Source organism: Chlamydomonas reinhardtii, chromosome 13 (assembly GCF_000002595.2).
Source record: "Chlamydomonas reinhardtii strain CC-503 cw92 mt+ chromosome 13, whole genome shotgun sequence".
NCBI classification, from domain to species: domain Eukaryota; kingdom Viridiplantae; phylum Chlorophyta; class Chlorophyceae; order Chlamydomonadales; family Chlamydomonadaceae; genus Chlamydomonas; species Chlamydomonas reinhardtii.
Genome location: NC_057016.1, coordinates 4,933,085 through 4,954,170, shown reverse-complemented (window position 1 = coordinate 4,954,170; position 21,086 = coordinate 4,933,085). Strand labels below are relative to the sequence as shown.

Here is a 21,086-nt window from a genome sequence, read left to right as displayed (position 1 = left end):
CGCCTCAGCCCGGGCTCACCCCGAGCCAGCTCCTGCTGCACCGCCTTCTCACGGGGTTCCCAAATGCGCAGTCACAAATCCCAAACATTACAAGTTCATCTGTGTTTGTCTGTTAGCGTATGTCAACGCTGCGTGCTGCCTGACAGCTGCACGGAGGCTCCCGCGGCCCATACATGCACCGTGCCACCGTGCCTCAACACACACACACACACACACATACACACACACGCCAGGGGCACCCCAGACGCACACCGTGACATCAGCGCAGCCGAAGTCATGCATGGCAGCGCGCAGCAGGCCATCCTAGGTCCACTCCGAGCGCACCCTCTACAGATATCTCAGTCGGGTTTGTGCTGGTGGCGGCGGCGGGCGGTGGGCGGGCACACTGCAATTCTGCCAATCCACAGGCATGTCCGCAGCCATCGACATGAGTACCATCCATTCAAGCGGTCCCCGTAATTCAAACCCGCCCTAGTACCGCAATGCAGCGGTAGGCAGGCGCTCCCGCCCTCGAGGGTCTATCTGACGCTGCTCTAGATTCTAAAACACCAGCGAAAGACAAGCACGAGCAGGGGTGTTGCCTGTTCCAGGGTTAGGCCGCCGCCGCTGGCGAGAAGTGCCCTAACCACGTTCTTGCCCACGACATCCAGGGGCCAAAAATTGCGTAGTTCTTAGCGTTTGAGTGGGCTCCGCCTCCCCCCCCCAACCCCCAGAAAGGGGCACATGGCGAGATTCGGGGACCGTATGCAGCCCCACGCGGCAAGAATGCACCCCCAGAAATGCCCAGGTGGAGCTCAGAAGCAAGCTCAGAAGTCCCTCCCACTTTGAAACATGGCCGCAACGGCGGGCGCCAGAGAGCTGCAAACCAGCAGGTCATGCATGCTATCGTGCAGCACCACCCGACGCAGGGCCCGCGCCTTGCTGGCCAGCCGGTGCCAGTGGATGGTCCGGCCGGCCTGCGGCATACGGCATACACACACGGGAAGCGATGCAGGTGAGTACCGCCACGGGCATTGGATTGTGTCGGCGGCATCAGCATCAGCAGCATCAGCACCCGTACCCTCATCACCATATCGCCCCGCCGTTGAGTTGCCCGCTGCCCCAGATGAAGTAAGGGTGCTGTGGTTCACAACGCTCCTGCGGTGGCCATGGTTACTGCAGTCACTCACCGCCGCCAGGTTGCAGGTGGGGTCGATGGGGTGCAGCACCACCACGGGGTCATTCCGCCACACGTGCCTGCAGCTCTCCGCCTGCGCCCGGGTGTAGCCCCACACCGGCCCCGCCTCCAGCACCACCACCTCCCGGCGGGTCACGGCCGCGTCCAGCAACTCCAGGGCCGCCAGGAACAGAGACACCTCCGCCTCATGCCTATGTGTGACAAACAGCAATGTTATAAAAGGACCCACGCGCTGTTGACCTCGCCGTTGCATTGGGCTCGGTGAATGTTTGGGATGGTATCTACAACCCCCCTACCCTGGACTCACTTGCTCATGTCCAAACGCTGCGCCGCCGCCAGCACCACTGTCTCGAGCAGCACGCTGGGCACGTTCGGGATCTCCGCCTGCAGGCCGTACTTGTACCAGCACTGCGCAGAGTACATAGGGTGAAGCGCGTGCTTGTGTGTGTATGTTTTGCCAACAAGTCCAGACCCTAGGGGCTATGCGGTGCTCTACTAGGATGCACTTGGATACAGTTGGATTTGGGCCCAACCAGTAACCCCACCGAAATCCATATTATGTCAGAGCTACTTCACAAATTCCGCTCAGTGTCAACTCCTGCTTGCATGGTCGCAACATGGAATCGTGCGGTGGCAATCTCCAAGCTATGGCCACTGCATACTTGCCTTGAGCAGCCTGACAACCGCCTTGACACGGTCAGAGATGCGCACGACCACCGCCGTCAGCGCCTCCGCCAGCGCCGCCTCCCGCACCGGGTCCGCATCAGGTTTCGGCGGCGGCCGGCTCCAAAACCAAAACCTTGCTGGCTGTCTCAACACATCAGCCATCAGCACGTCGCGCTGCGCCTTGCCGCGGTCGGCCACCTGGCTGCCTGCATGCATGGGGCGAAAGATCTTGAGTGGCGGCAAGGTAGGGAAGGTTCTACATACACGCCCCGCCCGGCAAACGCACGTACCCTGCACCACGTTGGGTGCCAGCTTTATGTCCATATCCACCGCCTCCATCTTGTTGCCACCGACGCTCATCACGCGCGCAGTGAGCTGGGTACACGTACACGTGCATAAGCGTACATACCTCATTAGGACAGGGCAACATGGCGGCTGCACATCAGCTCGATCGCTGACATGCCCAAGGTCACACCAGACACCCACAGGCAGCAGCCACCCACCGGATGGAGCAAGACGCCACCTACCGGCGCTGCAACCGGCTGTACCCCTTTGAAACCCCACCCTTTGCTTTGCATGCACAGCAGGCCGTGCGATTTGCATCAGTTACGCACGAAGTTTGCCCGAGGTCCGCCGACTCACGTTGACGCAATGCTTGTAGTGCGTGCCGTGCTCCACTTCCAACACGTGGTTGCGCAGTCCCTGGTCACGCAGCAAGTTCGCTACGGCCCGCTGCATCTCGCGCTGCATACCGTCGCTCCAGTCCCCGGCCATGTAGCTGAGCTGGCGGCCCCTGAACTCATTCACAAACACCGTCAAGTCCACATCGAAGGCCCCACGGACCATGGTGCGGCGACCAAAGCTGCCCCCATTATGAACACGATCGATCTGAATGAGCAGAAAGGGAAAGCAAGTCGGAACTCGAGTCGACAGGGCCATGGCCGGTGTCTGTTCAGCACCCTACCAGCACCCCTGGCCACCACCTCCCTACCTCGTCTTGCTCCATGTCCATCCCGCCTCTCAACTGCTTTATGCTCGCTCATCACCTTGAGTTGAGGGCATTTCTTCAAAAGCCCGACGATGTAATCGATGACACCTTGAAGCTCCTCCCGCGACACGCCCCTGGCGGTCAGCGGGAGCAGGTCGCATTTGAAGACCGCCACGTAGCTCCTCTGTTCACCCGGCCTCGGTTTCAGGTACACCTGCAGCAGCAACAGAAGTAGCAATGCCGCACCGACCGCAGGCCCAAGATCGAGGAAGGGAAGCTGGAGGCGTTAGGACGGATCCGAGACCCCTCGACCCCTTACCCGACTTAGCTCCCCCCTGCATTCCTTCAGCGCATGCACAAACGCGCACACGAACTTGACCATGAACAGGAGCACGAGGAGCAGGACAACTGCGTCGAGCATTTTAAGCCAACTCTTCAAATGCTTTCCTGATGCGACTTTGCAACCGTCTATAGAAGCTTGTAAGAATTTTCAGTCGAATGCCGTGCCTCGCGATCGGGGCGTACGTGCCTCGGGGTTTATTTCCTGCCGGTTGCTGCAATCGGTGCAGCCCCTGGTCGTCGCCCCCATACATATACTGCCCTCTGCATCTGTCTCCGTACCTCCTAAGCAGCCATACGCCCAAAACTATTACGTGCCACGAGAGGGTCAGCCTAGTCAGGTAGGTGGATTCTGCTGGGTGTGGACCGTGGAGCCACGCATCCTCACCAGCCCGCCGTCCCTGTCCAACTCCTAGAAACTCCTGGGTTGTTCCTAGCAGCGTGTCCCTATCCTGTCGGATGCGCGCAATAATTGAGGTGTCAAGGCCCTTGCTTGGTTGTAGGGATGGAAACGGTAATGACGCACGTTCACGCACCAACCGGAAACAAATCGCTAAAACACAAAGCAATCGCAACACGTCACAGCTACGTATCGCTTATCATAAATCCAAGTGGGTATTACTGCCGGTGCGACCAAGGTAGGAATGTGACTTAGGGGCGAGTGTACTGCAATTCCCAGTGCAATGCATGCCTGCGTGAGGTGACTGCAATATGTACAGCCGAATATAACGTCCATACGTTTGTGCATTCAAGCATGCATAGAGCAAAGAAACAGGCCTTGCGCGTGCCCTAACCATCAAGTTGGTTTACGGTCATGTCGCCGTTTTCGCCGGTTTGGCATTCCGCCGCGACGCAGGAACTAATGCAGCCATGAGATGCATGCGTGACAGGCTCTGACATCGCGCGATACTGCAGGCTGCTTGGTGCGTCCCTCCTGCGCGGTCGGGTCTGTCACAGTCTGCCGTCCATCCAGAAAGTGTGATACCGGACTACAGCCCTTCGAAACTGGCTCAGCCGTAGCAGCCACAATTCGCGGATGATGAACACATCAAGAAAATATCCGCAAGGGAGGCTGAGCGCAGTGCTGCGCGAGCCGATTCTCTGATTCCAGCCGTGTCAAAGACTCCCAGGTCCCCCTCCATTCCGCCCACTGCGACCAGGTCGCTTTGGCCCGCGCCAGGGCGCTGAATACTGAATAGCAAGATGAGTTAAAGTACACTTCTATTTTCTACTCTGGAGCATGGTAGATAATGCAGAGGTGTCAGAGGCGACCAAACTGACGCACCTGCACCGAGAGCTTGCAGCGAAGGAAGTGGAGGTTTGCGCCCTTCGCGAAAAGCTGCGCGCTTCAAACTTTGCTCAGCAAGCGCTCGAGAGCAGGCTCCTGGAGCTCGAACGTGGCGAGCTCAACGGGGAACATCAAGACTCTCCAGAGACAGCGATTCCACCAGTGCACGTGCTCGACCTTGATACGCGTAGGTTGCATACAGTTTATACCTAGATTCCCAGAGTCCGGTCGAGTCTCAGGAGTTGGGGGTGGAATTTGTTTCGCCTTGCCTAGGCCCAGGCAATAGCTACTATCCAGTACAACGACTTTAAGCGGTGAAGAGTTCAATTTCAACTCCTCTAGACTTTGTTCCAGATGGGCGAACAACCCTAGGTCCGAAACCCGGACCCTGCAGCTCCCAACACTCGCCAACTCGCCATCTTGCAGTTTGCTTGCCGCGCGACGTGGAGTTACGACTGGGCCTTGGGGTGGGTAGTGGAGTCGTCAGCGACCCGGCACTGCCGCCTGCGGCAACCGGTGGCTGGACCGTGCAACAGCGATGCACGGGCCTGCCCGGCTCAGGCGAGGTGCACTGGGAGGCGCCTGCAGTGGCCGTCGCAACAGGGGACACCGGCACGGCAACAGGCGATGTGGGGCAGCCTATGCCGGCCGCCAGCATCACTGCTGGCGCCGGCGGCTTGCAGGGCCCCACGGGTGGCCCTAGTCCCGCTCCGGCCCTGCGGGTGGTGACATTGGAGAGCGTGCGGAGGGGGGCCGAAGCAGCCGGCGCAACGGTGGGTGTATTCTTTGGGCACAGGGCGTAGGATTGCGGTTTGATGCGCACGTGTTTATGTGTATGCCTTGCCGTCCTCTGGCCAGGGACTCTTGCGGCTCCTCACATACACCCCAGAGCTCCGTTGCACACAGCGCTTTTCCAGCTCCAGCCCAACAATCCCCGATGCCGCCCTGTGCCACACATGCGCACGCGCAGGTCACACTGGCGGTGGTCGAGGACATGGGCGAGGGCGGTCCGCTGTCGCTGCTGGGGCGCTGGGGGCGGCGGGTGCTGTACGCCTCGCCGGCCTACGTGCGGCTGGTGGACGCGGGCAGCGAGGAGGCGGCCGTACGCGGCATGGACGCGGCCATTGCAGCCAACACAGCCATACGGTGGGGGAGCGGGAGGGGAGGAGGGAGGGCGGCTGGAAGGGCGGGTGGGAGGGCGGGTGGGAGGGCGGGTGGGAGGCCGGGTGGGAAGGCGGCTGGGAGGGCGAGTGAGAGGGTGGCAGGTCCCGGGGCCATGACTGATGCAACACCGGGCTGGCGGGGGCCACAGGGCCGCGCATGTGATATGGTTCGCCTCGCCGCCGTAGCGTCCAGGGCGCCATGCCGGTACCCTACATTGCACGTGCTGGTCGGCTCAGCCCTCTGCATGGAGCACTGCAGCAGGCAGCCAGCTCATGCCGGTTTGCCACATAAAGTGCACGTGTGAATGCCATGTGTCCTTCCTGGCCTTGGTCGCGTGCGTGTGCGTGTGCGTGTGTGTGCGTGTGTGTGTATGTGTGGCGTGTGCGTTGCAGGTCCAGCCTGGCGGGCTTTCTGAAGCTGCTGCTGGTGGGCGGCGACACGGCGCCGGCGCTGCTGCGCAATGTGTACTACCATCCCGACCGCCGGGCGGAGATGGTGTTCATGTGGTGAGGGGAGTGGGTGAACGTAAAGGCACCGTACGAGTGTAGGTGTGGGGGTGTTGAGCCCGAGCCCATTGGTAGGCAAGGGGGCAGCAGGTAGGGGAGGGGCAACCAGTTCGGGGAGGCGACAGCTGCACAACTGCCAGTGCGCGCTCTTGTCTCATCCCTCGCTCCATTCGCGTCTCCCCGCGATCCCTCCAGGGTCATCCCGGTGCTGGTGGTGCAGGAGGCGCACGTGCGCCGCTGCCTGGACCGGGGCCGCACCCTGGATGGAGCAGCTGGGCAGCGGCCCGCCCAGGTGGAGGCGTGGGAGCTGGGCTGGCAGGGGGGGAAAGAGAGAGGGAGGGAGGGAGGCATGCGGGTGGCCGTGCGGGGCTGGGCGGGCGGGCGGCGGCGTTGGTGCGCATGCAGCTGGAGGTGCGGCGAAGCCCATGCAGCCTGCACACCAGCGACTTAGCCCGGTCCTCGCCCCGCCTTCTCTGCCTTCCGGGTCCTGCAGGCTGGGGTTTGTGAGCTACACGGACAAGGCATCCTCACTGGCGCGGGAGGTGGAGAGCGGCCTGCGGGAGCACATGGTGGGACCGGGCGGCAGCCGTTAACGTGAAGAGCAGAGTGGTTATCTCACGAGGGGGGAGTTGCCTGGGGGTGGCTGGGGCGTAGGGCATTCACCCGGGGTCAACGGCGTGTGGCGGCACGTGTCGCGGCATGCATGATTGCGAAATCACCACCATGTATGTAATAGCACCGGCTGCACAGCACTCGGGTGCACAGCACTTCGTAATTGCCTGGGTGATGTCTTCGCCGCAGTGCCTCAAGTACACGCCCACGCCGGTGACAATGGTGGACGGCGAGGGCTTTGTGGTGATGCAGAACGCGGCCAGCATCACAAGCATCGGCATTCAGGGGTAAGAAGGGAAATGTCGGGCAGAAGTGTCGGTGTTGCCAGGGGAAAAGGGCGTTGCAGCGGCGCCCCGCTTGCTTTGCCTTGAGTTGCCTTGCCAGTTGCCACGCACACGGGTCACGCACGCAGTGCTTCCGGCTTCACCCGCAGGTCTGAGGGACGTACGGCTGGCAGTTGTCGGCTCAACTACCTTCAGGAGCTGTTCGTGTCTGACCCAACCGCCAACGACGACATGCGGGCAGTCACCTCCATGGGCCGCACCTGGTCGCGGCGGCTGCGTGTCAGTGACAGCCCGCTGCTGCGCGCGTGGATGCAGCTGGGGCCGACGGAGGAGCGCTGGCACGAGGTGGCCATCTCGCGCTTTCGCGACCCCGCGTACCGAGCACCCGTCACCGCGTGCATCGTTGCAGAGACGGACGTGACGGCGACGGTGCTTGCGGAGCGGCGGGTGTTGGCACTGCAGCGGCAGCAGCAGGCGCTGCTGCGCGAGATCCTGCCACAGCAGGTCATTGATGTGCTGCTATGTCACCTGGAGGCGCCGCCGGACGATAGCACATCACCCTTTTGCAGCGATGAACACATGGCTCAGGAGGGCTTGGCAGCCGTGGCTAGGTGTTCAGGCTCAGGGATGGGGATACCCATGACGCGACAACAAGCGGCCCTTGCACGGTCGCGGACGGATCCGGTGGCTGCACTAGGGCTGCACGCAGCCGGGCCCGCGCCGGGTCTAATGGACGGAGGCAGCAGCGTCAGGCCTCGCTGCGACATACCGGCAGGGCGGTCGTTCCCGGCTTGCGCCGCATCTGTTGAATCCGGCTCTCTTTGCAGCAGCGTGGTCAATAGCAGCTACACCGCAGCCGGTTTGCCGGCGGGCGGAGCTGTTGATGGCGCGAACCGCTTCCTGGCTGCGGCCGCGGCGTCGGGTGCTGTCATGCCGGAGGGAGCCGGCAGCGGGAGGCCGCGACACTTGCGCGGGTGCGCGTCCGTCGGCGGTGAAACGCCTCCGCACCATCCAGCAACCGCCACGCTATGTGGAGCAGGTGTGGGAGACACGATGAGGGAAGCGGCTCAACTAGAGAACGATTTGGCCGGCCCGGCAGGCAGCATAGCCGAGTCTGTAGCACACCTGGGGGAGCGCAGCCTCAATGGTGGATGGCAGCAGGTCAGCGGCAGCCCAGCTCTGGGCGACAGCGACGATGTCGGGCGCAGCGGCGGTGCAGCTGGGGAGGCGGCGAACCCTGACAGGCGGATGCTGCGGGGCACGAGCAGCGCCGGCTACAGTGACTGCAGCGGGCGGGGGCTCAGTCGGCGTGATGTGATGGCTTTGGCGACCTGGCACGAGTCCGTTACCGTGGTGTTTGCGGACGGTGAGTCGGGTGGGGGCAGGGGCTAACGTTGAACCAATCCCGTAAGGAAACAGTCGCGCGGCAAGGAGAACTGCAGCTGCAAAAGCGCGTCGTTGTACATCACCGTATGTAGTCGGGCGGGCTTGGGCAGGTGGAAGGAGCAGTCCAGAGCAGCTCCGAAGTCATGTCAACAGTGCGAGCCGCGCGCGGACCCCGTCGCCCAACTAGTTGCAAGGTTATACTAACATACTCACCTGGATGTGAACAAGGAAGCGCCAGGTAGAAGCGTCCAGCAGCCGGGCGCGACGGACATGTGGGGGATGGCAAGGCGGCGAGTATGAGTAGAAGTCGTGGAAGTAGCGTAGCAGGGCAGTACAAGGCTATGGGATCCCGCGCGCGGCTGGACAAAGGAAGAAAGAGGGAGAAAGGAGGGAGGGCGGCAGTGTTAAGTGGCAAGAGTGCATGGGCTCGGCGTGAGATGGGGCGGCCGCGGCATGGGCGGGGAGACGAAGCGGATAGGTGGGTGGGATGGGTGGGTGGGTGCAGGGGCATGCGATGATTGCGCGCGGCTAAAAAGCTCCACGACATTTCGCGTGTGTTGCCTTCGTTTTAGCACATGGCCAAGCAGATGCCTCCGACAAGCACCTCAATAACTTTTACTATCCACCCATAACTATGCCTATGCACACCTATGCACAGTCGTTGGCTTCACGTCCATGTGCCAGCAGCTGCACCCCGCCCGCGTCATGGCCTTCCTGGACGACCTGTACAATGCATTCGACCACCTGCTGGACCACACCGGCTGCTACAAGGTGGAGACCATTGGAGGTAGGCGAGCTGGTGCGCGAGACATGGGCGAGATGTGTACGTGTGTGCCTGGGGCAGTAGGTGGGCGGGACCGCCTGCGGAGGCTGTGGCAGCTGTCCGGTATGCACAACAAACACTTGTGTTGCCTGTCCTCACTCACACGTAACTCCACCCCTCAACCGCTACAGACTGCTACATGGTTTGTAGCGGCCTCTTGGGCCGGCCGCCCTCCCCCCGCCTGAGCAGCAGCCAACACGGCCGCCCCCCGGAGGGAGCTGTTGCAATCGGACACCCGTCGGGAGAAAACGGGGGAGCGCCAGAAGCATGGGGTGGCAGCGGTGGCCTACCGGAGCAGGCCCCTGCCCCGCCACAGCTGGGTGGCTTTGACCCGGACCACGCCTCACACGCGCTGGAGTTTGCAAAGGGCCTGGTGCAGGTGGCGTCAAGCGTTCTGACGCCGATGGGCGCGCCGGTGCAGATGCGTGTGGGACTGCACAGGTGAGGAATGCGCGAGAGCAAGCGAATGCTGGATGGCTCCTGGTGGCGTAGGTGGACGTGTTTGGCCTAGCTATCATGCACGATGTTCGGGATGGATGTGGCAATGCAACTGACGCTGGACTCACTTCTGCGCAGCGGCTCGGTGGTGAGTGGCGTGGTGGGTCGGCGGATGCCCCGCTTCTGCCTCTTTGGCGACACCGTCAACACGGCCAGCCGCATGGTGAGCCGCGACCATGATGACGCCATGAGCGCCGCTGGGGTTCCCGCGCTGTGCCTTGAGTGACCTTGCATTGAATTCCAAGGATGCCCCAGGTGCAGGGTCTGGGACAGGCCAAGGAAACCTCATGTGCCTGCCCGCCGTACTCGCATTAACCGTGTCGCGATGCCCGCTACCGGCCCTGTGTGCAGGAGAGCACGGGCGCCCCGGGGCGCATCCACGTGAGCGAGGCCACACGCGCGCTGCTGCTGGGGGAGCGCTGGGAGCCGCGCGGCACAGGCATCGACGTCAAGGGACGAGGCCGCATGCAGGTGCGCCCCGCGTCACCGCCGAGCCGCGCGCAGACCTGCTTGTCAGCTTGTTCCTGCTTTTGACACGCACCGTACGCCGTGCTCACCCTGATGCTCGCATGTCCTCTTGCAGACGTACTGGCTGTGGGACGGCATATCCGGTTCTGGAGGGTACAGCGGTGGCGGCAGCGGCAGCGCCAACCTGCCCTCGCGAAGTGGCTCTGGGGCAATTCCGGCCGCGCCGGCGAGTGATGAGCCTGAGGGATCGGGCAGCGGCAGGGTGGCCTCAGCGGCAGTCCAGTAGGCCGTGTAGCCCAGCACGGAAAGCACAGTGTGGGGGGCAATAAAAGAGGTCTTGCACGTCAATGCACCATTTGACTCGTTTCAAGCTTGTGTCGGATTCATGCATTCGGGATTGCACGGACGTCGAGTGGCTGTGTGCCTGAAGGCCATTGTATGCGCCGAAGAACTTAAGCCGGATTGCGAAGAGCACTGTATGTATTCAGAATGGAGATATTGTACATAAGATGTTCGAGAGAAACCAGCAACATGAGTCAGTATCGGTGATGAGTAGAACTGGCATGGCATGCAGATCTACCTCTGGGCTGGCGTGCGGGCCAGGTATTCGTCTGTGGGTACCCATGTCGCGTGTGCCGGGCCTGTCATGCGACGGCATGTCGCGGTGTTCATACTTACAGTTAAAACATGCTGCAGATGTGTGTTTACACTATGTTGGCGCACGCCGTTTCCCCTCACAAAGTGATACCGAAGCAGCCCCATGCTGCCATGCATCAGCACACCGCACAATGATTTCAACTGAAGGGTGGGGCGCGCGCCTGGCGTGCGCACAACTGTTGAGAGTATTTGGCCCCCGGCTGTCTGTTCAGTTTGACCGACCGGCGACTGGGGCTGTTGATGGACTGGCCGGGAGGCGGCACAGGGCGACGACGAGTGACTAACGGAGCTTGACGCGTGTTTAGCCAGGTTGCTGTCATGTTGGTAGCGCGCTAGCTCCACTGCTGGTGCGTTTCAGCTGGTGTGCAGCAAGCGGACCGATGGAGAGGATTAATTGAAACTGGTGGAGGAGCAGATGCAGGCTGTGGGTGGATGGGTGTGAACGGGCGGGCGCCGGGCGGTTGGGATCGGTGGGCCCAATATGGTATCGCACAGGGCGCCGTGGCCACAACGTCCGAAGTGATATTCGTCAATTTCTGGCGCCTTGGCCAAGCCGGTCTCACCCGGGGCGTGCCCATGCACACGACTTTGTCCAAAGCCCAAACCACCCCAAACGCCAGTGCCAGATTGCATTGGTTACAAGAGGGACCTACTGACGCAGTTCACGAGCCAGTGACGTGGAGAACGAACACCCTGCTCTGGACCCCCGATATGTATCAATGTATGTTATGGACTGCGGCTGCCTGCGAGCGACTGTTGCGAGAGCCGCCCTGCCTCATTGAAAGCCACAGCGCGTCCTGGGCGTGCTGCAGCTGCGGCGCGGGTGGGAGCGCGGCGCGGGGCTCGGGCTCCGGCACGTGGCCCTGGCGGCGGAGCAGCACTGCTGGCCGGACGCGTCTGTCATGTGCCTGGTGGAGGCGGCGGAAGGCGGGGTCCTGGCGGCGGCGGAGGTGAGGGACTGCTGGTCAGACGCCTTTGCCGCCGCGGGTGCCGAAGGGTTCTTGGATTGCGGTGCTACAGGCGCTCCGGTCGCGCGGCGCCGCCGCGAACTTCAAGGCACGGGACTGGCGACATCAGGCTGCGGAGTGCGGACTGGAGACGAGTTGACTGCACCTGGAGGTCACCGGGTTCGGTGCATGCCCTTTGCGCCCATGGCGGCATGGCCCTTTCCCATCTGCTGTTCTTACAGGCGCTGTACACATTGGAGGAGGGCGGATGAAGCGCATGAGTGTAATGTCATGCGTACTTGATGTGTGCGCTGCGCCTGCAATGTGTAAGCCCTCTCGAGTCTCTGGCCACTGCAGCCTCCACTGTGGTCTGAATGTGCCATGCATCGTTTCAAAACGCAATCACAGTAACATTGCTCACGGCGCTCAGACTGCCATCCTGCGCATATCCACCCGCATCCGCTGCACTGCACTGCACATCTCTGCGTTCCGCTCCAGATGCGGCGGCGGGGCCGCGATCGCAGCCTTGAGCTGCTCCGTCCGGCACGCCCCGACAACCCCGTGCGGCGTGCGCCTGCCTGTCGTGCCACAGCCCCCTTGCGCCAGCAGCACACACCTGACACTAGCACATGACGGCCCCGCCTGTAGCTCCGCCTGCAGCCCCCACTCTCCAAGCGCCCTGCTGACCCACTCCCCGCCGCCGCCGCTACTCCCACGGCACCGGCGCCGTCTTGACAAACTTGGCCACAAAGAAGCCGATGTGGTCCGCCGCCACGTCCGCCCCCTCACTCTCACCATCAGCGCCACCAGCCCCCGCCGCCGGGTCAAAGCGCTGCACCAGCGGCGCCTCCGCCTCCGTCAGCCACCGCTCACCCACGCCATCAACACCACCTCCCACCCCACCACTGCCGGCCCCGGGTTTGTCGCCCGCAGCCGCCGCAGCTGCCGCAGCCGCGGCTGCAGCCGCCCGCGGCACGCCCGGCTCCGCCTGTGTGGGGTGTGCGCCCACCAGGCCCGGCCCGCCCAGGAAGGGCGGCCCCGCCGGCACCAGCCGCATGGAGCCGCCGTAGCTGTCCAGCAGGTAGCGCACCACCGCCTCGTTCTCGCCTGGGGGTGAGGGTTGCAAGGTCAGTAACACTGGGAACAGGATACTGAGGGTGGGGGTGGGCAGGTGTGTATCAGAGAACATAAGGAAACATAAAGAAAATACGTGGACGGATGTGTGTGTACCGGGTGTGTGTTAGGAAGCACGAAGAGAAATGAGGTTGTTCTTGCTGGTTGCTGCTGTCAGCTCTCATCCCATGTGGGTTTGCGTCATCCTTTCCCACGGCTCGCTGACACTGCAGCAGCCTGCTGGTGCCGGGCAGGCGGCGGATCTCATGGCGGGTTGTGGCACAACGCCAACAGCCCACACCCAGCAGCAGCTGGCAAACTCCCTTAATTAGAAATCAACTAAATAGAGATGTACACACCACATCGCATCGCATACACAGTCTTTGCGCTTTTCCGTTGTGCTCTTTTGTAACACACACACACACACACACACACACACACACACACACACGCGCGCGCGCACAAACAACCCCCCCACAACCACATTATACGGTACATCACACACACACGCGCACGCACCGGGGTTGATGGTGCAGGTGGAGTACACCATGGCCCCGCCCACCCGCAGCAGCCGCACCGCGCCGTCCACCAGTCGCCTCTGCGCGGCGGCGCACTGGCGCAGGTACAGCGCGCCCGCCTGCTGCTGCAGCCGCGGCCGCAGGCCCAGCGCGGAGCAGGGCGCGTCCAGCAGCAGCGCGTCAAAGGACTCGGGCGGGAAGCAGCCGGGCTGCGCGGAGGCGGCTGCTGGGAGGAGGAGGAGTGCAGGTGGAGTGGACACGGATTTGATACACAGTGCGGAGGAGTGAGGAGGAGTGGGGGAGGAGGACAGCGGTTGAGCACGGCGGGGGGAGATGTCCATCGTGCAGGGAAGCCTGCAATGCCAGTGATCAGGGTGGCAACAGTGTGTGCGGTATGCGGGGCGCCTCACCTGCGGCGGCCGGCTCGGGCGGCGTGATGCCCCGCCGCAGCATGTTGGCGCGACGCCGCTCCTCACGCAGCCGGGCCTTGTCCGACAGCGGCTGCTGCTGACCCGGCTGCTGCTGACCCGGCTGCAGCTCCTGCCGCTGGCCGCTATAAGCGGAGGACCCTGAGGTCCCCTTTGCCGAGTCCGCATGCACAGCCGCCGCCGCGCCCTGGCCTCCGCCGCTGCCGGCACCGCCGGCAGCGGCGGCATCAGCGGCGGTGGTCGCAGCGCTGGGCGGGAGGGCGAGTGCGCGACCGGCGTCCATCTTGTGCGCCTTGATGCAGGTGGCGCCCATCTCCCTGGCCAGGGCCACCACCTCCGCCACCTTGGCGTGTGTGCGGTCGAACGCCACCACCTGGCGGACACAGCGGGCGTGGAGGGCACATGGGGAAGGCAACGGCAGGGTGGAGCCGGTGGAGTGCAGCGGGTTTCAATCCCACTAATCCATTTTACAAGAGCCTTGCCCTGGGCTTGGGGCCTGTAAATGCATGTTATAATGCCATAATGCGCATATGCCCCGCTGCCACCGGGGCCCCAACCCCCCGCCTCCCCCCTCTCCACCACCCCCACCCCCACTCCCACCCCGACCCCAAGCACGCCTGCACGCACCTCCCCCACGTCCCCCATCAGCGCCGCCATCAGGGTGGTCTTGCCGCCCGGCGCCGCACACATGTCCAACACGCGCATGCCCGGAGCCAGACCCGGCCTCGAGGAGCCGCCGCCACCACCACCACCACAGCCACCGCCGGGCTGGCCACCCAAGCCCCCCTCCGAGCCTCCGTCCGAGCCTCCTGCCGGTGTCGGCGCCGGCGCGGGCAGCGGCGCCGCCAGCACCAGTGCCGCAACCACACTGGGCAGGTTCTGCAGCATGACCCAGCCCGGGGGCAGCCCGCCTGCCGGGGGTGAGGGTCCAGGGCAGGATTGAGGGGGTGAGGGCGCGGCGGACCAGCGGGGCAGGGGCGGGGAATGGTGGTTGCAGGAGGTGCGGGTCCCCTGAGCAGGTCCCCACCGGCGTGCCGGAGTGTTGGCCTCCACACTTACTCGACCCTCACAAGATTCCGGACACTCCCAGGAACCATCCTGTAGTGACAGAAGCGCCCCGCCCCCGCCCCTCGCGCCCTGCACTCACTGACGGCGGGCGGCACCCGGAACACCGGCTGCACCAGCTCCAGAGCCAGCCCCTCACGCGCCCGGAACATCTCCTGGCAAGAGGGGGGGGGGGGGTTGCAAGGATGTGTGGAAAAGCGAGGGGGGGATGTGTGGCGTGCAGTGGGCGTGGGTTGGGTTGGAAACAGACACACGTGAGGCCTAGGAGTCCTGTGGTGACTAGTCGGCAGGGTAGGGTGCATTGCAGTAAGAAAACCGGGATACCGTGCAGGCGGCACACAAGTATACACACGCGTGCCGCCCATGCCGCCCGGACCCGCCCGTGCGCCCACCTGCCGGCCCATGACCGCCCGCGCCAGCCCCACGTACAGGCCCGTGCGCGGCGGCACCGGGCCCTGGCTGCTGGGCGTCCAGCCCGCCGGCAGCGGCAGCGGCTGCGGCTGCGGGTGGGGCTGGTGGTGAGGGTGGTGGTGGGGCCCGGCCGCGGCGGAGGCCGGGCCTGAGCCGATGTCCGGGACAGCCTCTGTCGGCCGTGTCCCGTCCACCGCTGCGTCTGCCGCTGCAGCCGCCTGTCCCGCCTGTTCCGCCTGCCGCCGGCCCTTGTGTCTGAGCGGCTCCACCGTCCCCGCCCCGCCCTGCTGCTGCTGCTGCTGGTACTGCCGGTGCCGCTGTCTCCGCCGCGCGCGGACCGAGAGCGTCTCTGCGCCGCCGCAGGGCCCCGCCGCCGCCGCGGCCACCTCAGCCGCCCCCGCAGACGTGGAGGCGGCGGCCGTTCCGTCCCGGGCCCCTGCCTCGCTGCCCGCAGCGGCGCCCTCCCCCTCCCCATCTGCGTCCAGCCCCTCCCCTTCCTGCATTGCAGCAGTAGTAGCAGCCTCCCCCGCGGCCGCTCCTGCCGCCGCTATTTCTGCCGCTACATCAGTGGGTGCTGCTAATCCGGCCGCCCCGGCTGCTGCGCCCGCCGGTCCTCCCGCTGCCCCGCACGGCACGGTCGCCATGCCCACCACATCCGGCTCCACGCCCATGCCTGTTGACAACGCATCCGGCTTCGTCGCATTCGCGGCTCCATCACCTACAGCCGCCGCCGCCGCCGCTGTGTGGGCGCGGGCCGAGTCGTACAGGGTGGTGCCCCGCGTGATCTCCGGCGTGTCCCTGTGCGGCGACCGGACCCAACAAAATTACACACATAAATACACACACACACACATACACACACAGTGGCACACGGCGCTAGCCCCCGCTCTGACCACGACCATAAAGCCCTACACCCGCGTGTCCATCCTGCTCTTAGCTACCTCCTGCACCCCGCCCTCCTCCAGCCCCTACTCACCCCTCCCCACGGCTATCCCCCCTGTGCCCGCCCCCTCCTCTCCCTCCTTCCCGCTCTCCCTCCTCCTCTCCTCCCCTCCTCTCCCCCTCCTCCTCCTCCTCCTCCTCCTCCTCCTCCTCCCCCTCCTTCCCCCCGCAGCCCTCCCGCCCTCCCGCTCACGTGCCGGGCCGCTCCCGCGCCGCCGCCAGCGCCACCAGGTCGCCGCGGCCCACGCCGCCGCTGGCCGCCAGCACGCCGGGCGCGTACACGGGCGCGCCGCGCAGCACCGCCTCCGCCGCCCTGCGGCTCACCACCACCTCCCGCCCGCCCGCGGCGCCGTAGTCCACAGCGTGGGGGCCGCTGCCGCGCAGCAGCACCGCACAGGGCACCTGGGGTGCGGGGGAGGGGCGAGAGGCGTGTGAGGTGTTGAAGCTTGGAATGGGGCGTGGAGCAAGGGGCATGGCGTGTGGGGTGGGGTGCGGTGGGTGCGGTGGGGAGGGGGAGGCGTGCGCAGCTCCTGCGTTGCGGTGTGGCATGAGAACTGAGGAGACATGTGCCTGGAAGGGGGAGAGGGTCTGGCGCAGTCTGTGCGGACACGCCAGGTCGTCAGCTCACCTGTGGGTGGATGCTCACCACGCCCTCCTCCGCCGCCTCCGGCCCCAGCTGCCGCCGCACCGCCGCCACCACCTCCTGCGGGGCCACCGGACCGAGTGCGGGGCGGGTCAGGTACGGGTCAGGTGGGTATGAAAATACGGTGGCCTTTCACACGATGCATGTGCTCCGATGCCCGGCTGCTCAGCCGCTGCCACAGTGGTCCGCAGCCCTGCGTAGCGGCCCTGCTGTGCTCCCGGCGCGGTGGCCGTGCCGCCTCCTCCTCCACCCCAGCCACCACATCCCACCCCACCTCAGCCGTGGTCCGCAGGGTGTTCACGCGCAGGCACGTCGTACGCGGCGGCCGGCACAGGGCGGCGGCTGCGCGCTCGAAGCGCTCATCGCCCAGCGCCCCCCGCAGGTAGGCCTCGACCTGAGGCACGGCACCGAGGGGGGCAGGAGACATCAAGGGCCCAGTGGGGGACAGGTGCGAGGTTGGATCCGGCTGTGGCCCCCACAACCGGAGACTGCGGCCAATCCTGGGGCGGTTCCCCCGCTCTCCCCGTGCAGCAAGAATGTCCCCACAGCTCACCTCAGGGTCCCAAGCGACTTTGGGCGCAAACTCCTTGGGCGGCGCGCCTCCCGCCGGCTCCATGTCGGTGGTCGCCAGTCGCCAAGCCAGTCCTTAAACGCGTAAGATTGCAGTGTGCTACGGATATGAAGGTGTCATCAATTAAGTAACACTGCCCAGGGTTTGCCAAAGCGACGACCGGAATGACAAAGCCGGATGAGGCGGAATTGCTAAATTTTAACTCTGTCGGAAGTCCGTGTCTAGTATCCCGCATTACACCGGTGTAACTCATGCATAACAAATACTAGTTCACAGGGATTGGGCACCTACCGTAGCCCTGATTTGAAGTTCTAGAGTTCCGCGGGCGGGATGCCGTGCCCGTTTGGTTTCACCGCTGAGGACGGTGAATATGATTTGGGGGATATCACACCAACGGAGGATGAGGAGGAGGAGCAGGTAGCGGAGGGCACCGGTTCGGGCAACGAGAAGAAGGACAAGAAGTCCAAAAAGTCCAAGAAAAAGGACAGCGCTGATGAGCCAGTGGAGGAAATAAAGCCGTCTGGCGGAGCCAAGAAGAAGAAGGACAAGAAGAAGGTGAGCGCTCGGAGGGCGAGAGAGTTCTGCGCGCATGCGTTCGAGCGTCACGTAAGTTTTACCCCGGCGCTATCTTTGCCTGTAGGCTCCCGAGGAGCTGGAATTTGATTTCGAGAAGGACCCTGTGTCCTGGTTCTACCAGGTGAGCGTGGAGGGTGTTGTGCGGCGTCGGAAAGGGCCTCGAATTGGCAGAGGTCCACATGCCCGGCCGGCGCTAACGACGCTGTCTTCTGTGTTCACAGAACCAAATCAAGAGTGAGGCAGAATTCGCCAAGAAGAAGGATTCTCTCAGGGCCGAGGCCCGCAAGCGGTGAGCCCGCCGGCTGACCAGGATCCCGGGCAGGGTTGTACTTGGGCTCCAAATTTGCGCGCGTGCGACCCGCCACGAGTGCATAAGTACTCTCTCCGAAATAACGCTCGCCGTCACACCACCTCCGGCGCCACATCCGGGCTCCGACCCGGAACCCGACACTCCTAGCACGCCTTGACACTGCGTGCGTGCTCCCCGCTGCCGCTCGCTTAGCCCTCAGCCATGCTCTCAGAGCATGCATGTACCCTGTGCGTATTCAGCGTCTGACCCACATTTCCATATGGCTTACACTCACACAGGCTGGACGCCATCATGTCCAGAAAGGACAAGCACCTGGAGTGGCCGTCCGACTCGGACCTGGACGACCTGTCCATCCGCAGCAGCGAGCTGTCCGACCTGGACAGCGACGTGGACTCGCTGGGCTCCATCATCAGGTGTGTTAGGGTGATGGAGAGCCTTGGCGGGACGAACGGCCATTACGATGAGGACATGCTCGGGCTCTGGCCGCAGCAGAGCTTGTGTCTCGACTGCGCGACCGAATGGCGGTGTGACCTTGGGGTCGTGGTCGTTATGCCACAGCGAGCCCGCGCTGGACCATCCTGATGTGTGTCCTGCGTCCGCTGCAACCTTACCTCGTGTCGTGCAGCTGCGCCAACTCGTGGATTGAGGACGCCCGGTACGGCACGCCCGCGGAGAAGACGCTGCAGTGGACCGCGTACACGGCCCTGGTGAGGGCGGGGCGGCGGGTTGGGGCGGCTGGGCTGGGCGGTGTGCCTTGTCTAGGACCTCGGGTGGCGAAGGGCGGGGCGCGCGGGTGCGCAAGCGCGAGGCTGCATTACCGTATGGGTCCCTGCCATGTAGGGTGTCACTCGACTGACCCAGCCCTGGCATCACCGGTCATTTGCAGGCGACGAGCGGCTACTCGCTCTGGCTGACGGTGCAGGCGGTGAACACCACCCGCAAGGTATGGGCGCGGGAGCTATGCTGGCGGTAGCCCGGGCAGCAGCAATGCAGTCCGCGCACACGTCAGCTCCCGGGACGCACTTCACCCACAGCTCTGTCGCAGCGTTGTCACTCTGCGGCTGTCCCCTTCGTTGCCAGGTCGTTGGCGTGCTGGCGAACAGCGTGTGGCCCAACGCCGCCTTCGCGGGCGCCGCGCTGCTGGGCGCCAGCTTCATCGGGCTGCTGCTAGCGGTGCGCTACCGCTCCAAGCGCATCCTGCTGCTCAGCCAGGCGGCGTGCCTGTTCCTGTACAGCGCCTTCCTGGTCATCACGTGCGGCGTGGTGTTCCAGCCCACCGTGGTGGACGCCAAGGTGGGCGCGGGAGGGGGAATGGGCCGTGGGGACTGTTCGGGGAGGAGGAGCTGACAGGGCTGGACGGGAAATGGGTTGGCGGTCAGTCGCGGCGTTGTGGCTGCGCATCACATGGCAGCTGAGAGTGCAAGTGTTGGCTAAGCGGTCGTGCGTAGGCCCGCAAACCATTGTTGATGTGTCGCCGCTGGCTGCTGAGGACGCCAACAGTTTGGACGGGGGTCGGGCGGGGGTCTGCCTCCCGCTGCACGCGGTGTCGTGCGCTCTCACCCGTTCCTCACCCCGCCCTTGCTCCACACACAGCTCCGGGACGTGGCGTGTGTCCGGTACAGCAACACGGACCAGGGCTCGCGGCTGTGCAAGATGATTCCCGGCATCGAGCGCGACCTGGCGGAGCAGATGTACAGCCTCATGTGGGCCGCCGGCCTCGCGGCCATCACCGCCATGGCCACCCTCATCACAAGCATCTGGTGAGTGAGCAGCGCGTCAGACTTTCTTCGCTGACAGCGCGGCAGCTCTCTCACAGCCATGGCAACGCTCGTAAATGTCTGCCTGGCTGTTGTGTTATAGGCTTATAACCGCAAAGTGTGGTACCCGACTGAGTTGTGTCGCTCCTCGCGTTTGTCAGGTACCTGTACGAGCTGGCCTACATTGAGAAGAAGGCCATCAAGCACAAGCGCCGCCACAAGCGCCGGAAGCACTCCATCCCCTGGGAGAAGATCAAGATTGTGGGCCCCGTCACAAACTGCGGCGCCGTCAAGCCCGCGGGCGGCAAGGCGGGCGCGACCGGCGGCAAGTGCCCCATCGCGCACGGCGGCGCCACCACTGGCGCATCCAAGTGCCCCGTGGCGGGCATGGTGGGCGCCAGCAAGGGCTCGGGCGAGAAGAAGAACGATTAGTCCAACTTGCATGACTCATCAAACTTTTAAAATATACAACCCAACATCTATGAGCCTCCTGTGAACTCCGTCCTCGTACGCGGTTGGATTGGCAGGCGGCAGTGCTGCGGCTTTGAGGTATGCTAGGCTGCTGGCCTTTTGCATTGGCGGCACGGTGTGCGCATGTGCATGTGGGCATGCCTATGAAGGCAGAACATGGCTGCTGTTTGCGCTCATAGTAAGCGCCATTCCACGCCATTCATGCATACGGTACATGAAAGTGGGGATGCCGCCAAGGATGCCGCCGCAACGTGTGAACTGGCTCGGCGGTGTAACGGACAGCGGAGTCCAGTGTATATAGCGCGCGCTTGCGACTGCCAGGTGCTTGGATTGTGCAAGGGTCATGTCATCAGGCTGCCCGGCTTAGAGTTGATGGCTGTCAAAGACGGCGACAGCCGAAGTTAGGGCCGCGTGTAAAACCCAACGCCATGTCTCGTCCAGTGTTTGGCTCCAATGCACAAATGCAATGCGTGTATGC

General features: G+C 64.0%; 4 protein-coding genes across 6 annotated transcripts; 2 read left to right on the top strand and 2 right to left on the bottom strand.

Annotated features, from left to right (window-relative positions):
- Positions 1-75: 75 nt before the first annotated feature.
- On the bottom strand, positions 76-3,965 carry CHLRE_13g606300v5 (uncharacterized protein). 2 transcript variants are annotated; one of them, XM_043069883.1, is made up of 8 exons: positions 3,151-3,965; positions 2,890-3,045; positions 2,486-2,731; positions 2,134-2,218; positions 1,844-2,049; positions 1,485-1,585; positions 1,170-1,368; positions 76-956 (listed from the first exon to the last, which is right to left on the bottom strand). In XM_043069883.1, the coding sequence occupies exons 1-8, from the start codon at positions 3,250-3,252 to the stop codon at positions 807-809; spliced, it is 1,245 nt and encodes a 414-aa protein (XP_042917858.1). In that variant the 5' UTR covers positions 3,253-3,965; the 3' UTR covers positions 76-806. The 2 variants fall into 2 exon arrangements, with proteins under 2 accessions (XP_042917858.1, XP_042917859.1); XM_043069884.1 differs by having other exon boundaries at positions 2,835-3,305.
- A 240-nt stretch (positions 3,966-4,205) lies between these two features.
- On the top strand, positions 4,206-11,571 carry CHLRE_13g606250v5 (uncharacterized protein). Its single transcript, XM_043069882.1, has 13 exons — positions 4,206-4,645; positions 4,885-5,231; positions 5,429-5,604; positions 6,015-6,128; positions 6,324-6,420; positions 6,622-6,690; positions 6,930-7,027; positions 7,174-8,390; positions 9,069-9,197; positions 9,365-9,674; positions 9,810-9,894; positions 10,083-10,202; positions 10,315-11,571. Exons 1-13 carry the CDS (start codon positions 4,411-4,413, stop codon positions 10,483-10,485), a joined length of 3,168 nt encoding a protein of 1,055 aa, XP_042917857.1. The 5' UTR covers positions 4,206-4,410; the 3' UTR covers positions 10,486-11,571.
- Positions 11,572-12,027: 456 nt separating this feature from the next.
- CHLRE_13g606200v5 (uncharacterized protein) lies at positions 12,028-17,615 on the bottom strand. Of its 2 annotated transcripts, none has more exons than XM_043069880.1 (10): positions 17,477-17,615; positions 17,198-17,317; positions 16,909-16,983; positions 16,474-16,682; positions 15,320-16,136; positions 15,010-15,082; positions 14,490-14,773; positions 13,845-14,235; positions 13,436-13,660; positions 12,028-12,910 (listed from the first exon to the last, which is right to left on the bottom strand). In XM_043069880.1, the coding sequence occupies exons 1-10, from the start codon at positions 17,537-17,539 to the stop codon at positions 12,510-12,512; spliced, it is 2,658 nt and encodes an 885-aa protein (XP_042917856.1). In that variant the 5' UTR covers positions 17,540-17,615; the 3' UTR covers positions 12,028-12,509. The 2 variants fall into 2 exon arrangements, with proteins under 2 accessions (XP_042917856.1, XP_042917855.1); XM_043069881.1 differs by having other exon boundaries at positions 13,436-13,657.
- A 126-nt stretch (positions 17,616-17,741) lies between these two features.
- CHLRE_13g606150v5 (uncharacterized protein) lies at positions 17,742-21,037 on the top strand. Its single transcript, XM_001699087.2, has 9 exons — positions 17,742-18,049; positions 18,135-18,191; positions 18,292-18,359; positions 18,659-18,793; positions 19,006-19,087; positions 19,267-19,323; positions 19,461-19,673; positions 19,974-20,140; positions 20,299-21,037. The coding sequence occupies exons 1-9, from the start codon at positions 17,825-17,827 to the stop codon at positions 20,567-20,569; spliced, it is 1,275 nt and encodes a 424-aa protein (XP_001699139.1). The 5' UTR covers positions 17,742-17,824; the 3' UTR covers positions 20,570-21,037.
- Positions 21,038-21,086: the final 49 nt, after the last annotated feature.

Excerpts from the sequence above, each read along its gene's own strand:
- CHLRE_13g606300v5 (XM_043069883.1), bottom strand. The coding sequence starts at position 3,252 with ATGCTCGACGCAGTTGTCCTGCTCCTCGTGCTCCTGTTCATGGTCAAG. Across the intron at positions 3,046-3,150 it reads GCAGGGGGGAGCTAAGTCGG|GTGTACCTGAAACCGAGGCC; the intron begins GTAAGGGGTCGA and ends TTGCTGCTGCAG. Across the intron at positions 2,732-2,889 it reads AGAAATGCCCTCAACTCAAG|ATCGATCGTGTTCATAATGG; the intron begins GTGATGAGCGAG and ends CTGCTCATTCAG.
- CHLRE_13g606250v5 (XM_043069882.1), top strand. The coding sequence starts at position 4,411 with ATGGTAGATAATGCAGAGGTGTCAGAGGCGACCAAACTGACGCACCTG. Across the intron at positions 5,605-6,014 it reads GCAGCCAACACAGCCATACG|GTCCAGCCTGGCGGGCTTTC; the intron begins GTGGGGGAGCGG and ends TGTGCGTTGCAG. Across the intron at positions 6,421-6,621 it reads CTGGGCAGCGGCCCGCCCAG|GCTGGGGTTTGTGAGCTACA; the intron begins GTGGAGGCGTGG and ends CGGGTCCTGCAG.
- CHLRE_13g606200v5 (XM_043069880.1), bottom strand. The coding sequence starts at position 17,539 with ATGGAGCCGGCGGGAGGCGCGCCGCCCAAGGAGTTTGCGCCCAAAGTC. Across the intron at positions 16,984-17,197 it reads CCCTGCGGACCACGGCTGAG|GAGGTGGTGGCGGCGGTGCG; the intron begins GTGGGGTGGGAT and ends GTGGCCCCGCAG. Across the intron at positions 16,683-16,908 it reads TGGTGAGCATCCACCCACAG|GTGCCCTGTGCGGTGCTGCT; the intron begins GTGAGCTGACGA and ends CCCGCACCCCAG.
- CHLRE_13g606150v5 (XM_001699087.2), top strand. The coding sequence starts at position 17,825 with ATGCCGTGCCCGTTTGGTTTCACCGCTGAGGACGGTGAATATGATTTG. Across the intron at positions 18,360-18,658 it reads AGGGCCGAGGCCCGCAAGCG|GCTGGACGCCATCATGTCCA; the intron begins GTGAGCCCGCCG and ends ACACTCACACAG. Across the intron at positions 19,324-19,460 it reads CGGTGAACACCACCCGCAAG|GTCGTTGGCGTGCTGGCGAA; the intron begins GTATGGGCGCGG and ends CTTCGTTGCCAG.